The sequence below is a fragment of the Heliangelus exortis genome, chromosome 6, assembly GCF_036169615.1.
Source record: "Heliangelus exortis chromosome 6, bHelExo1.hap1, whole genome shotgun sequence".
Taxonomy (NCBI): Eukaryota; Metazoa; Chordata; class Aves; order Apodiformes; family Trochilidae; genus Heliangelus; species Heliangelus exortis.
Window position 1 is genome coordinate 1,100,469 of NC_092427.1, and position 17,218 is coordinate 1,117,686.

General features: G+C 46.4%; 1 protein-coding gene across 2 annotated transcripts in view; it reads right to left on the reverse strand.

Annotated features, from left to right (window-relative positions):
- Positions 1–17,218, reverse strand: part of GALNT13 (polypeptide N-acetylgalactosaminyltransferase 13) — a 96,145-nt gene that overhangs the window by 45,817 nt on the left and 33,110 nt on the right. For both annotated transcript variants that reach the window (XM_071746331.1, XM_071746330.1), the window contains exons 4-5: positions 7,942–8,110; positions 71–237 (exon numbers count right to left, since the gene is read on the reverse strand). In XM_071746331.1, coding sequence (XP_071602432.1) covers positions 71–237; positions 7,942–8,110 — 336 coding nt within the window. The remainder of the gene's footprint in view (positions 1–70; positions 238–7,941; positions 8,111–17,218) is intronic.

The window sequence follows — 17,218 nt, forward strand, 5'->3', positions numbered from 1 at the left end:
GAGGATCCCAAGCTGCAGGACCCTCCAAGGTGGCAGCAAAGCTGGGAAGGGGTCCCTGTGCCCAGCCCACCTCTCTCACTGGCATCGTCCACCAGGATGATCTCAGCCAGCAGGCGTGGGGCTGAGCGGCTGATGACGCTGTGGATGGTCCTGAGCAGGGTGCTCCAGGCTTCGTTGTGGAACACGATGACAACACTGGTGTTGGGCAGCTCATCAGGGTACACTTTGGTCTTGCACCTTGCCAAAAAAACCAAACAAACACGTAAACAAACAAAGAAATTAAAAAAAAAAAAAAAAAAAAAAAGAGAGAGAGAGAAAACTACAGAAGGAAAGGAAGGGTTAATCTCTAACGGAGTCTTCAAGAAATCTTTTAAGATTCTCTGGGTTGAAGGACACAGGGATCTGAGACCTTCCCATCTTTGGTGGCCTCTCGAAAAAAGAAGAAAAAATGTACTGTTTTTCAGAACACTTCATAGGCCCATTCAGTGGGAGAGTGAGAGGTGAAATCATTTCACCTATTTTTGGAAAATTAGACATTAAGGCAAAGTGAGCAGTGGACAGCAAACCTTCCTGATTTTGTGAAACAAACTGAAGCTATTTGCTTATCACAAGAGACAACCCAGTATCCTGCCTATTTGTCCAGGTCTTGGACAGATTTCAAGAACACAAACTCACCTCCATCAACCTGTCAAGTTAGGTCACCTAAGCACACCTAATGTGGATTATTGATCCTCCTGACTTAAAATAACTTGCGCTTTTTTTTTTCTTTTTTTCTTTTTGCTTTTTTTTTTTTTTTTTTTTTTTTTAATGATTTCACTATTGTATGAACTTCTAGCCTAGGAAAGTGCTTCCAGAAGGGCCAGGGCAGTGTGCATGTAGAGCACAGCACCACAGACACATCAGGGCATTAAGTTGTAGGGTAAGAGAGGAGAAATTAAGTGCAGCTTTCCAGGGCATCTTCTCTGTAATACCACAAATCTTCCCTATAAAAACCTGAACTGGTGAGTTGTTCCTGAGCACCTGCACACCCTTTTAGCCTCTGCTGGGACACGGGCTCAGCACATCACCCCTGCCCATGGAACCTGAAAGCCCCTGCAGGATGTGGTGAGGAGCAGCCCCCCTGCCAGCAAACATCTCCCCAAGGGCCAAGGGAAGGGGTGAAGAGGATCCCTGAAGAAAAGTCAGCCCATCCCCACAGCTCCCCTCTTAACCATCATCTGCCACTGCAGAACTCTCTTTAACCTTTCCTTCTGCCTCACTGACATTTAAAGCAAAAAAAAAAAAAAGGACATCGTGGCCACAGCCTTCAAAACACAAGGTGAGGAGGGGACAGGGAGGAATACAGAACAACAAGGATTGCTGGGGCACAGGTCTGAGGTGCCTGGTGGAGATTTATATGTAAACAAGGACATACAGATGTGCACAACCCATCTGTAGGCAATGTATGATAAAATATATACACACATATGAGCCATTGACAGCTAGATCTGACAGCAGGAAGGCAATGCTTACTGTGATTAGATGTGTGTGCAAATAAATGCTATTGATATAAGAATATAAAGCATAAATATTAATATATAGTGTTAGTTATATAAATAGAAATAATATGTTATATATATTAATATATAAATATATGAAAAACATATACAGACCCCTCAGCCTTGACATCAGTTTGATGAGGACCCCTGAAGCTTCCTGGTAGCCATCCCACCTTTCAGCAATCTAATTAACAATACAACTATCATGATGACTTAAGATTCAGACCAATTCAGTCCTTTATTAATCATCCCCTACAACAACCCCCTCTGCTTCCCAGAGGAGGCTGAAGGAGGGGGATTCCAGCAGGCCAGCACACCCAAAGAAGGACAATCTGAATTTATTTCTTTCCAGGGCACAGTAAAAGCTTTCCCCACACACATCACTGCCCTGGGGAGGTGTCTGGTGTCAGCCTGGCATCCCAAACTCAGGTATCAGAGGCTGCCAACCCCCCAGGCTGTCACACCAACCTCACTGCTGGTTTCCTTCAGAGCTGTTTCCCAGAGCTTCACATCAGACTTCAAAGGACATACAAAGCTGGAATTTATTCTGCTTGTCCTGCACTTCACAGCACTCGTTTTAGTTATGTTTAAAGCAGACACAGTTTTGTAAAGTGTAGAAGTGCTACACAAGATCACATTTTAAAAAACTCAGAAACGCACATCAGGAGTGAAAGGAGACAGGAAGAGAAGTGCAACCATGAACAAGGGAAACTGCTGGGGTTTTTGCTTAGTTTTGCAGCCAATTATCCCCTGGCATTATCCCATCTGGAGAAGGAATGCTCAATTCCAAACCCATCCATCCTGCAGCTCCCCAGGGACACCAAGTGATGCAGAGGGATGAGCTGATCCCACCTCTGCTCATCAGAGGAGCCTCAATTAAACCTAGTCACGCTTTTTTTTTTTTTTTTTTTTCTTTAATTGGAGCCATTTGATTCCAGCAGAAGATGTAAATGCTGGTAGTTTGTCTAGGTGACACCATTCCACCCTTGTGTAGCCATGGCTCAGGAGATGCCACCTCAGGGCTCTTGACTCCAGTCTGGCTGCTGAGCTCTGCCCTGGGCTCACCCCCCCCCCAGCACCCAGAAAATCCGAGGGGCAGACAAAGAGACAGGGACTCCAACAGAAGCAGCTCCACCACACCATTTTTTTCCTGTCTCCTGGAACCTCCCCTGCACTCCTGGGGAGCTGGTTTTGTAAAGCAGAGCCCAAGGACAAGATGTTACCTGGGCATCAGCACTGGGGGCAACGGGCACTTGGAATCCCAGCTCTGACACCAGGAATCACAGCCCTTGGCATTTACAGGTGGATTTCTGGGTTGTTTAGTTGCTACACAAGTTTTTGGGCTCCCTCTAAAGCCATCTGGACAACACCAAAGTGTGGCAACCCAAGTTATTTGGGCACTAAGCTGATTCTGGCCACTTGGGTTGCAAGGACAGCAAGGTCAGCAGTGCCTCCAGCCCCCCCCAAAGCCCCCCCAAAAACATTTCAGGGCAGAAGCTTGAGATGCATTTCATGTGGCTTTATGTTTTGGTTTTGTTTTTTTTTTTTTTTTTTTTTTTTTACAGAACATTCCTTCCTCCCTGGGAAGGTTTTCACCCTTCTTACCAGCTCTGGTGGAAGCAGGAACATGGGTTGGTTTCCCCCAACCTCCCTCCCCGTGACTGCAGCCAGCACCTGAGTCTCTGCCAAAGCCAAACACCACAGAGCAGCAGTAACACAGCCATGGAGTGGGTGTATAATCACCACTCTGCTCTTCAGGGTAAATTCCTCTTGCCATTTGCAGGCAGAGGAGCAATGGAAAAACCAACCCCAACCCCTACACCTGGGAGTAGTTTGCCCCCTGCCCTCCCCCCTTACTCCTGCTGCACATCACCAGGCTCCCAGCCCCTCCTGCCTGGCTCATTCCCCTCCCTCAGATGCCCCCAAGCCCCTTCTTGTTCAGTTTTTCTGCATAAATCCAGAGTTTCCCACCACAGCTCAGCTCTTGCAGCCCCTCTGTGTCCAGCAGTACCTCCCCAGGGACCCTCCTGTGGGCTGAGCATCCCAATGGAGCATCCCATGGGAAGGGCAGCATCCTGGGGAGCTGGTGGCCTTCCCAGGGAATGTTGTCACCACCTATTGCCACTTTGCCCTGGCAGAAGGGTGTTCCAGCCCTAGCCAAAGGCTCTGCTCACTGGGAAGGTTTTGTACCCTCCCCAACTCTTCACTGGCTCACCCTGAATTTTTTTCCTTTTTCTTTCTGATTCCCAAGGGCACTGAGCACTGGAGAAGTGTTAAGGCATCTGCTCCTCACCCACTACCAGGGAGAGGGACTCCCACCCCCCATCCCATGCTGCTCCCAGATTGTCCAAGCCCCACTGCAAATGCTGCCCCAGAACCAGGGCTGCTCCCCAGGCACTCTCAGCTGGGACCTGATCTACACATGAAGTGAATACAGATGGAAAATAAAAAAGAAAAAAAGCCAACACCAAACCAACCCACATTTTCCAAGATCAGCAGCATGGAAACAGAGGGAGACTCTACCTGTTCACCTGTACCCTTCCTATCTCCTGTGTGCAAACCCTGGGGGGTTGCACTGGGATTTTTATCCCTGCCAGAGCCCTGCTGCAGCTCCCAAGGAAGCAGCTCTGGGCAAAAGATCAGGCATGAAAGCAAAGTATTTTCAGGGGGAGAAAAAAAAAAATGTAATTATTACATACAATTTATTATGCAGCATTTTTTATATGATGCATTTGGGAACACACAGAACCCCGTTAAGTGTTTGTGGTTTATACGACTTGAGGGATTTTCGTTATTATTTAGTCATTACCTTTTATTGCTTTGCTTTAGTGGAAACAGAGAAGATTAACACCCACACAGACAAGGCTGGTGAGGCAGATCCCTGGCCAGAACACCCTGAGGCCATCCCCAGTTCCAGGCACAGGCTGCAGCCTTCAGGAGAGGAGGTGGTGGGAAGAGAACAGGGTGAGTGCCCCATTTCCCAGCCCTAAAATTAATAACTCCTGGTGTGCCACACACTGCATCTCTCTCTGCTTTTCATTCATATTTTTCTTTTGATGAATATCACATGAGCAGCAGCAGCAGGTATCTGATATACTTACTATACAGGTGTATGTATGGCAGCATGTGTGTAACTAGTTTTATTTATCTGTACTTGCAGAAACCCCATGGATACACAGAGGTCAAACCTCAGCTCAGCTCTGTGGGTCAGCAAGGTCTCTCCTCACAGGTGCTCTACACTATCAGTAGAACCCTGGACTGGTTTGGGTTGGAGAGGACTTTAAAGATCACCTTGTTCCAACCTCCTGCAAGGTTAAGATGAGGCTCTTGGACACGGGGATGCAACCCTGACCCCGGGATGACACCCACCTGCCCCCCAGCAGCACCCAGACACTGCTCAGGGGTATGGCTCAAAACCTGGAAGTGAACGAAGGCACAAGAAAACCTCACTCCTATCTTCACAGTCATGGACAGAAAGGGAAAACCCAAACCCCCAGAGTGGTGTAAGCAGAAGTGATGAATTCAGCACCAGGCAGCAAGACCCTCTGCAAAACCGACAGCCCTGCACCAAAGCACCAAAGTTCTGAACTAAATCTGGAAATTCACCTTTTTCTAGGGGTGGTTACCTCCCACTGAACTGAACATCCTGCAGGTGCCTCACTGCCACATCCACACATTTGCCTTTTGAAGAGTGATCAGGAACCACTTTACGCAAAGTGCAGGAGCTTAAACAGCTGAGCACAGGTCCTGAAACAACCCCCCAGGTGTCAGTGGTTTGGATTTGGAATAATATCCCACACACCAGTTCTTAGGAGGACATTTCCCAGTTCTCAAATGAGCTGAGGGAAACTCCAGTACCTCTAGGATAAAACCCACCAGTATTTTAATGCCAGGCAGGAGCTGCAGACCCTGGGCCAGCGAGGGGGAACCGAGGGCAACCAGAGGTGCAGAGAGGAGGTGGGAGGTGTTGGGCAACCTCAGCTACACCTCGGTGCCTCCAAGCTCAGGGATTTTATTTTGCAAGCTGCCCCTGTGACAGGCACTCCAGCTCAGCTACACACCTCCATCAAACCCCTCCCAAAAGCTGATTATTTTATCCTGATGTCTGAGGGTCACTGGAGTTTTCTCTGCCAAGCAAGCAGAGGGGGGGTGTGAAAGGCTGGGCATTCCCAGAGCCATGAAGGGAACACCTTCTGCACAGCAGAACTGCCTCCAGCCTTCTCCCAGCACATCCCAGACCACTTCAGGGTCACACCTCACCTCTGATGGGGTTTTTTTAATTACAGTTATCTGCAGCTGTAAGGAGAGAAACCTGGCAAGAAAGGAACTCTCAGGGACTTGATCCAGCACGACTCAGAGCTGAGAGAAAGAACGAATACAACACTTCCTGGTGCAAGACCAATGGATTAGATGTGACCATCACAAAATAAAACAATTTACCCTCCCTTACCAGTGCTAAATTGCATGAAGAACAAATAGTGGTCTTGCCAAAAAAATCAAATCAAAGCTTCCTGCCCTGCAGCACCGAGTTGGAGGCACTAAAGGATTTTCACAGACACTTCACAAAGGAAATTTTCTCAGGCAGTGATTGCCATTTCTGCACTGCTTCTCCCAGAGCATTTCTCCCCCACCCTGGGACCACTTTTCAAGGTTTGTGCTTGGGAAAGCCAACATAATTCTAGGGCCCTGAGCTTAAGCCATGATTGCTATTTAGAAAACCATCATGTGAGTTTGTTGCTGCTCAGAAGCAGAGGCTCACAGCACACAGAGCCACACAAACAGGAGGCAGCAGCTCACTTCAGCCTGGATTTCAGTAAGAAAATTCAATTATAATGGGTTAGCAATTTGCAGAAGAGCACCTGCAACCTTACTCATGCAGAAACAACTGGAGATGGATTTCTTCCCTTGCTGGAGAATATACTAAGAAATAAAATTAAACAGTTCTATGCTGGATTAAATTGGGTTTAAGGCTTAACAAATTGCTGCTTTAAATTAGAGCTGACACTGATCAAGCTGGCCATTACCAGGAGAGCTCAGGCAACCCAGGGATGCTCCAAGTCAGAGAAGCCTGGGGGTGATGGGGAGCACTGGGGTGACAGAGCCAGGGAGCAGCACAGGGCAGGGCCAGGAGGGGACTCTGCCACCTCCTTCCCCTCCAGCTGATTTTCTGATGGGAAAACTTGTCCCTGAGACACCAGAACAACCTCCCATGGACCACAGGACATCCCACCAACACAAACATCCCAGGATAGGAGAAGGACAAGAGCCAGGTGCCCAATTTCACAGCACTCTAAAGGGAATTTCTCATCAGCCACCCACCAGCCCAGCTTTCCTCCTTTCTGCAACTCATACAATGGAACTTTCTTCTTTTTTTCTTTTTTTAATCTTTCCTTGGGAAAACACATCCCCCTCTCTTACAAGCTCTGAAATCCAGAATTAACTCAGTCCATCAAATATTCAGTTGGAAACAGAGAGTCTTAAAAAGTTTCAGGAGCTCTAAGATTTCCTCTGATTTCTTCCCCTCAAACACATGTTTCTTATTCAGACTCTGATGCCATTTGTGCAACAAAGCAGGAGAACCTTCTGCACCCACATACACTGAGAGAAGGGACAAAATTGCCCATGTGCACAGAAAGTGCAGCAAGGATCAAAGAGAGCAAAGGAATGAGGAAGGGCAGGAACAGAAGGAATGGATCCATTTTATATTATATATATAAACACATATAAGATATATATGCCATATATGCATATAAAATACGTAAAATAAACCTCTATAAAGATACTACATATAAAAACTATGTATACATGCAGTCCACAGCAATGCAGGAGGAGGAGCAGAGCTCAGGACTGCTTCCTGGCATCTGCCAAACCTTGATTTATAATGGGAAAGGCACAACGAGTTACAGACCCAGTGCAAATGTGATGCTCTGTCCTCCACGTCAATAAAAACGTCTTTCTGTCACACACTAAAGATATTAACCATAAAATTGTACTCTTCCTAAATAGCAAAGCATTATAAATTGGTTTTCAGAGCAATTTAATGCTCCCTAAAGACAGAATATGTACAGAAAGCATCTGAAGAGGAAAATGAGAAAAGAAAATATTTTTTTTTTTTTAGTTTTTTTTTTATCCCATAATAATTTGTTCTTTCCAAAAGGCTACAAAACTTCTTTTCCCCAGAGGAATGCACTCAGAATTCTCCCAGCAGCAGACAGCCCATCTCCCTTGGCCTGGGCTGAGCTATTCATTCAGCTTGGGAATTTCCTCATGGAAAGGGCTGCCAGGCCCTGGCCCAGCCTGCCCAGGGAGGTGGCTGCATCCCCAGCCCTGGGGGGGGTGGTTTCCTGGAGCTGTGGTGCTGGGGGAGCTGGGTCAGCAGCAGAACCTGCAGGCTTGGACTCACCCGTCCAGTCTCACGTCGGGCAAACTCCGGTTCAGGGCAATCAGGTCACTGGCCATCAGGTTAAACTGGTTGATCTTGAACAGCTCTTTCATCTTCTCCTGCTCCTCCTTGGGAATGAGCACAGCCTTTCCCATCTCTCCTGGTCCCTCCTGGTTCCGGGAAATAACAGCTGGAAGGAAGGAAGGAAGAGGCTCAGGATCCAGGCAGCAGCTTCATTCCTTACCAGGGGTTTAACCAGGAATGGCAAAAAAGGAACACAGCCCATTGCCCCTGGGCTCCTCCGGGAGGTTTTACATCCCTCTGCATCCAAGTTCATACCCAGATCCTTCTTAAGAGGATGAAAAGCCCCAGGTTTGTTCCCTTGGAGCTTCTGGGGGGATCCCAATGCAGGAGATGCACACCAAGGGGGGTTTGAAACCACTTCTAGAACTGCCACTGGAAATCTTTGAAGAACATATATGTTAAACTAATTCTAACTGACTTCTTTTAGGTTTTATGTCATTTTAACTTCAACACACATAACAGAATATTCCTGGGATATCAGTTCATCATGGAGGATGAAAGAAACCATCCTGAGAAATCTGTTCCCCCCACCCCCCCCGGCAGAGCCTCTTGGCCACATTATCAGAGACTGGTTTTGAGAAGCATTTGTACAGTCCTTTGATAATTTCAAGGAAAATTAAAATATCATCCAAGCAGAGAAAGATAAAGAAGACACAGACTGCCTTTTTAGGAAGTGGTGTATGAAAAGAAACATCCCACATAAACAAATAATTATAATCATTATTCTAAAGCAAATGTTCTAGGCAAAGGATGACAACCATCTCCCACCTTTGCCTGCAGCTCAGCAGAAGAGCTCAGCTCCCCTTCCCCTGCCATCTCACCCAGCTGCCAGACCATCCAACAGCACAAGGAACACCTGGATTTCTAAGGAAATTTACATTCTCACTTTAAATCAGCCTCTTGGCTGATTAATCAATACTGATTAATTTGTCTTCAGTGAGGACTGGTGCTCCCAGCACTCACCCTTCCCAGGCTGCAGCTCTGCATTTCCATGCCACATTCCAACATCACCCTCTCATCTTAACAAAGGGATCTTGGTTTGCTTTTTCTGCCACCACAGTCATTTTTCAGCAGTATCAAAATTACTGAGAAAAAATCTGATGCTTAATATCCTAGCAGGCTGGTACTTCTGGGGGCTTCTCTACCAGCTGAAGAGTAATTAGAACCTTCCTGCTTGCAACAGCAACAGAAAGCTAAGAGAATACAGATTTTTCTGCAAAAGACCCAGATAAGTGACTTCTTGAGGAAAAATCCATTGTTTTTCCAAGCAGATCAGGCATCAGTGCTTGCTACAACAGCCTGGCAGAAATTTACATAAAAGGCTTTTTAGAAATGAGTATTACAGAGTCTGGGCACACCAAGCCTGTCTCTGCAGTTCTGGTTTCCACAGAACATTTTATGCTATCACTTGACAGATTTTTATTTTTTTTTAATCCTTCCTTTTGATCAGGACCAGTACCTTCCTCTGCTGCACCAGGCAGAACTCCCTGGGCTGCTCCTCCTTGTTTATGCTGCTCGAGTCCTCCCAGGACGTTTCCTGGGGTTTATTTATGTCATGTATAAACATAAAGCACCTGGGATTAATGGCTGGTAATTAAACCTGGCCATGCCATCACTTTCTGGAGAGACCTCACCATGCAGAGCTGGTTCCTGGAGTTCTGGGTGGCAATAAATCCTTCCTCCTTTTTACTGGGAGGGACAGGGGCAGCAGCTGGGAGCAGGCAGAAGGAGCCAGGGTGGCTGCTGGAACCTCAGGAAAGCAGAGGAAGCCCAGGAAAGAGCTGGGCTGGTGTCTTTGGACATCAGAAACATGACACGAATGGGAAGGAATTCCTCAAAAAAAAAAAAAAAAAAAAAAAAGGGATGAATGTCTCTGAGGAGGAAGATGAGTGATGAGGAGGTGAAAGGTCCCTATGGCAGCCTTCAGTCCCTGAAATAGTAAGGCAACATAATAAAAAGTTGTGGGTTTTTTTTAAATTTTCTGCTGAAACACTTTGGGACTGGCTAAAAATACCTTAGTTGCAACTTTGCCTTGCAAAATTTGAAAATTTTTCATTAAAACAAAATCTTTTAGGGGAGGGAAAAAAAAAAAGAAAAACAAAAAAAAAACAGCTACCCCTGATTAGCTCAGCCACTATGACCAGAATCATGGCCTCTCCTTGCAGGAAGCCAAGTACCAAAACTTGGCACCAGGGAGGGGGTTCCCATGCTGAGCCCAAATGAGAGGAAGGCAGCTGGAGAGGGTGCTGTGCTCCAGGGGGAATTCCCTGTGAATTCCTTCCCAATCCCCACTCCACCATCCCTGGGACTCGGCTCAAACTCAGCCTGGCAACTTCTGTTTGTTCCCCTGGGAAGCATGAGTTGTATATTCCTTCATCTGCAAAACTAATTTTCATTACAAGATTCTGTCTCCTGCTGTTGTTTACTAAATCCATCAGGACAGCATTTCAAAGAGATTTTCCTGTCCTGAAGTTTATTATAAATCCAATCAGAATTTCCTGAACAGCCTCTCCACTCGGAGGCTTTTATTCAAAGCCCAGAGTTATCAGATTACATTTCAATCACAGCTTACACCCAGCTCTGATGCAGAAACATATTTAATTCTGCTATGGTTAAAATTCAGGGGCTTCAATTTATTAAATCTTCAGAGGTGATGCACGCGGGGTGTGAATTAGCAACACACTCTGGTGATTTCAGAGCTGTGGTTTGAATCCATACCCAGGACCAGCTCCTCTCCTGTGTCTGAATAAACAAGTTTTGCACCCAAAGGCCCTGGAAGGAACATCCCCAGACATCTCAACCCCAGCAGATGCAAAGCACACAACGTGCAAGGCAGGAAAAATAACCCTCTAAGCCATGTAAAATACTAAAATAAAGCCCAAGTAACCATCTCCATAGGAGAGATGACAGGAATATTTAGCACAGGAAGATGGTTTGCAAAGAGTCCATTTGACCAAACTGCTGACAGAAAATTGACTTTTTGCTAGCACTGAATAGATTTGAGAATCTAATGATGGAGTAAAAAATTTCCCAAGAGCAGGCACATCACCAAGGCTGGCTCTCTAGATGCACACAGCCACCAGGAATATTTCTGCTGCATGAGCTGCTATTTATCCAAAGCAAAGAACACAATTTTATTGTGTTTCTAAATATTGATATTTGCCATTTCACAGCATTTTCTGTTCTCTTTTACCCTCTGCAGGCAGCCCAGCACCCCTCAGCAGCCCAGCATGCTGCAAAACCCCAAACCCCTCAGAATATTTTATGCAGCATCACATTTGTATTCAGGTTTCCATACCAAAATCCTTCTGTAAAAACACATATACACACACACACACATTCTTCAGTCAGAGAACATAAACATAACCCAGAATCCTTTCATCTAGAGGTTAAAAAAAGCTGAAAAACCAAGCCAAAAACCTGCTCCTTGAATATCCAGGATGCATGAGTGGGGAAGGAGGGGACGAGCAGGGAGCACAGGCTGCTGCTGATCAATGTCTCCACCTCTGCTGGTGGTTAGGAGCTAAAATGGGGATAGCAAAAGCAGTTTCCTTACACACTGCTTCGAATTTACTGCCAAAGCCACCTTTTCTGCCTCATTTTTACACCTCTTTTTGATAGCACTGAGAAGATCATTGGCTTCAAGTGACTCAGCAGAGACCAACTCCATCCCCCTGCGGAGGTGATGGAGGGATGGGGCTTCACCAGCAGGCACTGCCCATGCTGCCCAAAACCACACAAATCCTCCTTCAGGAGAGGTCTGAGATTCTCCTGTTGCCTCCAGCTTTTTGGCCCCAATGGGGAGAGCTGGATTACCCCAAAAACACTGCCTGTCCCCAACCCAGAGCCACCCTTCCCAGCCCAATCCCACCAGCAGAAGCCAGGGCTGGGAAGAAGACACCTCCAGGGTCCTGTTTTCAATCTGCAGTGGTTATGGGGAGCTGAAGGGGATTTGGGGACAGCTGAGATCCTTGAAGCCAGCACGGAAGAGATATATTTCATTTTTCTATGGGAAGATTGCATGGCTGTCTATCAACAAACCTATTGGCAAGTCAGATCCCCAAACACCTCGGGAGTGCTCCCGCTGCTTGCAAGGCAAAAGTTTCAGTAAATACTAAAAAACAGGGGAAGGGGGGGGAGTGGAAATCTTGATTTTGCTTTCCCTTTTTCCTCATGCTGTGCCCCAGGTTGTTTCTAAGCCCTGAGACAAGGCTGCAGTGTCAGGAGATGGCAGGAATGAATATTTAGCACGTGGTTTGCAAAGGTACAGGAGGTGTAGCAAGGAAAAAACCCAAACCTTGCTGTCCTTTGTGTTTGACTTGCTTTGCAGGAAATCTCACCCAGAGAGACTCCCATCCCCCAGAGATACCTGGACACCCAATTATCCTGCTGGGAAAGGCAGGAGGGATGGGGACCTGGGAAGGGTCTTGCCCCACAGCACCTGGAATGAACCCCCAGGACAAAGGTTTCCAACTGGAACCCAAAGGCACAGACAGGACACATCACAAACCACTCAGGATTTATAGGCTGAAGTAACTGAGAAAGCTATTTTTGTACACCAGAGTAATTCACTTTTATCAGAACCTAATTAAAAAACAGTATTTTAATTCATACTTGGGATTTCTACCTTACCTTCTCCACATTCCCTTCCCTGAAGTCTCAGTCCCTCCTTCACAGCTTTTTTGCCAGCCTGATGTTTCACAAGGTATCTAGATTTGTAATTTACAACAGAACTATGAAAAACACAGGAATAAAACACTATCAACAGCAGAACTAATTAGATGATGGGTCTCCAGGCCTTTTTCAGCTTTTACTATTGCAACTCAATAAACCAGAACCAAAACCCCCTCTCTTTGTCTTGCCTCCATCTGGAAAAGGCTGCCAGTAAATCACTTCCAGTAAATTCCCTAAAATTAACTCAAGTCCTAGCAAACAGTACCCAGTGCTTTGTCACACTGGATACTGGGAATTAAGACAGAAGTCATCCTGACAGCAGCATTGGCAGAGGAACTGATAGACCCTGGCACCAAAGATAAGACACAGGTTTTAAAACTATTTTTCCAAAGATTTCCCTTTGCAGACGTGGGGCTGTACCCGGATCGTTGTGTTCAACAGATTGCCCTCAGCTTTTGTGCTCCCTGCTCAAAGCCATTTATCTTTTTAACAATGAGCTGCATGGCTTAACTGAGAGCACTGTTTGCCAGGAGAAGTGTCCCCTTCTATTTGCTTTGGAGTTGCTCTCTCCTATTTCCCATTAGTTTTTACACTGGGAGGCTCAGTGAGTCCCTCATCAGCCTCCTCTGTTTGTGCCTTCACAAATCCTCAGTTTATCCTTCTTTGCTTGAAGCTTTTCCAAGCAGTATAGTTATTTAATTTAGCCTCCCTCCCCAGAGAAACCAAGAAGCACCTGAAATCCCCCTTGCCTGCCCAGTGGCACCAAGCACCAGGGAACAAAACCACTTCTGTGCTTCAGGAGCATCACCCATAGCTCCCAGTGAGGCTGCTTCCATCTGCAGCAGAACCTTTCCTCTGAGCTTACCTGAAATCCAGGATCCTGAAACCAAAGACATCTGGAGGCTTTTCCAGCCCACGGCAGGAGGTGCCCCCACACAGCACTTTTTTTTTTGGGGGGGGGGGGGCATCAGCAAGCACCCCACGGGGCTTCACCCACCTCCAGTTCACAGGAGCAGTGATTCAGCATTTCTGTTTATCCCTCACACCCAAGCAGGTTGCAAATGTTTCTGATGTGTGGTTTGGTTCTGGGTTTGTGGGTTGTTTTGTTGTTTGTTTTGTGGTTTTCTTTTTCTTTTTTTTTAAAAAAAAAAAAGCCTATCAAAACTAGCTTTACCTCCAAGCCAAAGAATTAACAGCTCATCTCTTCAATGACCATCTTGGTGCACGCCAGGATAATGGAACTGACACGGAGCATGCCCACAAAGAATGGAAATGCTATTTTTCCAGCGTGCTGCCTGCAGATATTTTTCATCATCTGTCAGCAGAGATAGGGCTCCTCTGGAAATGAAAATAGCCCCTCACAAGGGCTTATTAGGAGTGCTGAGGTCTTTGGTGGAGTGGTGAATAGAAAGCACAAAATTCCAGATAAGAAAAGGGAAGGGAAAGCAGAGCCCAGTAGATTTCCAAGCGTTCAATTTATTTAGCACTGCACACACACACACACAGGCACAGCAACACTCACAGGATTCAAGGACTCAGTTAGTGGGATTTGGGTTTTTTTACCCCAAAAGCTTCTCTTCCTTGCTCCCCCACCCTGTCTGTGTGTCCCAAAGCTCACTGCAAACACCCAGTGCTGTTCCCAGAGCCAAGGGCAGCTCTGCCCTGGGCTCCATCCCCAGGAGCTGGGTCACCCCTCTGCTCCACCCTGGGCTGGGGGTCCCGATGGGGACATCCCAAAGACCTCTTGGTTTCCCTGGTACCCCTGGACATGGAGCCCAGGGGAAGATGGAAATACCACTTCATCATTTTCCATGAGAGCCAAAATCCTCATTTTCCCCTCAACAGCAATGATCAGACTGGAGAGCTTCAAAATTACCTGAAAACTTCCTCTGGGGGGATTTTTATTCCTCTAGGGAATAAAAAAATAAAGACTGGTTTTATCAGTTCTCCACTGCTAGGACTGATAATTTACAAGAATACTCAATTGTAATATGAGGAGAAATAATGTCTGCCCCTGAGCAGGGGTCAGGGCTCTGCAGGGAGGAACCAGCCCAGGGGAGCAGAAAACCCTTGTGCTATGCAGGGCCTGAAATCCCCCCTGAATCTCACCCTGCAGCTACCAAAGCCCAAGCTGTTTGAAAGGAAATATTCCCAACTTTGTGAGAAACTGAGGAAATAATCATGTTGCTGCTGTTTGGAGAGACCAAACCAAGTGAAAACTGATGTTAGCACAGAGAGAGAAGGCAAAGGGTGTGAGCCCCAGGCAACCCCACAAAGCCTTCCCCAGCATCCCTGTGCCCAGAACATGGAGAAGAAGACAAGGAGGGGATGGCAGACAGGTGAATGCACCTCAGTAAGGGAGGATTTGTCTCATCTTGTGGCCAAAACACATTGAAAAACACATTTCACAAACGAACTTTTGGCTGAAACAGGAGGATCTACACAAACCAGGCAATGCCTCAGCTGGGACCTGGACTCCAGCAGGAGGTGCCTGCTCCTTCCAAACCCCAGGTGATGCTTTCTGCAGTTCCTAATCACCACTGATTCTTATTTTACTGCAGCACTAACACGAGGCATCAAATGAATCATTCCATTCCTGTCTCATTCTCAGAGGGGTCTTACACCAGCCTGTCTGGGGGCTCTGGTGCTGGCCTGGCAAGTTGGCCACATCCAGAGCTAGCCAGGAGAGAAGATGCTCCTGACCCAGTCCTTCCAGGCCACTCAGTGTTGGGTATAAAGCAGAACACTGAGAACACTGCTGGGTCCCTCCTAGCAGGAGCTGCAGAGGAGACTGTCCCCAGGCAGCCCCCCTCAGTCCTCTGCACAAAATTGGGCTTTCCATCTCCTTTGCCACAAAATTCCTTGTATTACATGTCAGTTCAAAGCATTAATTTTATTGCTTTTTAAAAAAAAAATCTCCTTTCCTTTAAAGAAGGCTGCTGAAGGCAGGATCTCTCTTCCCAATGGTTTTGCATGAGCAAGCAGCTGTGCAGCCTGACCTGCCAGCAACCACACCTTCCCACCCCAAAATTCAGGAAAAGCCCAGGCAGCCTCCCCTCTGACTGCAGGAAATAAAGCTCAGGAGCATTCCTGCTCCAGCACCCAAACCCCACAGCATCCCTGAGCAGGTGGATCCATCACTGCCTGAACCCTGCCAGCTCAGCCCAGACACACACAGGATGGGCTTGGGGGGATTTGCTCTGCCTGGTTTGCTTTTGCTGGCTTGTTTGGTTTTGATTTTGCTTTTTTTTAAACCTGAATCCTGAAAAGTCCTTCTCTCTGGGTGGCAGCTCTGCAGTGGATAAAAGCAACTCAATATAATCCTGATATTTTATCCCAAATAATTTGTTGCCATAAACTCCATACAGAATCCAATAAACTAAAGGATCAATTCCCAGCCCTTTGCCATTGCCATGATGGATCTCTGCTGCTCAGAACTACACACAGGCTCATTGCAACCCAGAGCATTAAGAGTCCTAGTTTTAATTATATGGTAGCAATAAATCCTGTAAAGTTGTCATAAACATCATCAAATAGATCATTTGCTCCACAGTATTCGTCAATGTAGAGTTCCATGAGTCTGAAAAAAAAATAAAAATGTTGCTTTCCAACACTAAAAGCATCAGAACTCATTGTAACTTCCACCATAAATATCTTTTTTTAGCATTTCTGCTACAGGTGCTGTCTAGAGACATCCCAGCTCCACAAACTCTGCTCCTGACAGCCTGGAGGCAGAAAGAGGAGGCACAAGGAGCCCTGGAGTGAGAGAATGGAGTCAACACCAGATTTAAAACAAACCAAACCAAACCAGCTATAATTTATGATGGAAATGGAGTCTTATTAAGAGACCCTGGCTGCTCTTTCTGAGAGAGAAGATCTGGAATGAGGCATCTTGTCATAAAAAATATACAGGAACGCTCACAAAAATTCTTCATGTTTTCATAAGAACCCCCCACCCTGTTACAGGATGCAGTCTGAAGTGCAAGGCTCTCCCCAGCTGCACTCCCTGTTTATGGCACTGCAGTAACACCTCCTGCTACATTTTGGTCAAAATTTGAAGCCCAGTTAAATCCCATACCAGCTCAGTGCTGCTCAGAACCATTAAGTGTTCATTTCAACAAAGCAGCTCCAGTTCCAAGAACCCAGAGATGCTGAGCAAACTGGGTTTGAAGAGGATAAACCCAATTATCCACTCTGGCCCATCCTCTCCCAAATATCTGATTAGGTTAATAAACAATTTCTTTTTGAAGGTGACAACGAAAGGTCCTTTCCAAACAAATACAGCATCTCCAGGTATTGCTTGCTTTAGTTTTCCACTATAATGGGCTTTAAGAGAAACAAGAGATTGAAGCCCTGATATCAGGAAATCCCTGAATCTCTGAGCAGATTTTCATTAGGCTGAGGAGAGGTGTTGGGAAACCTCAGCCTCCATCACACCTCAGCAACTCCATTGCCAGCCCTGCAAGAAGGAGCAGCAAATTTATTACTCCCAATTCCATTCTCAAAAGGTTTCATTGGAAATTCTGCTTCAGAAGGAACA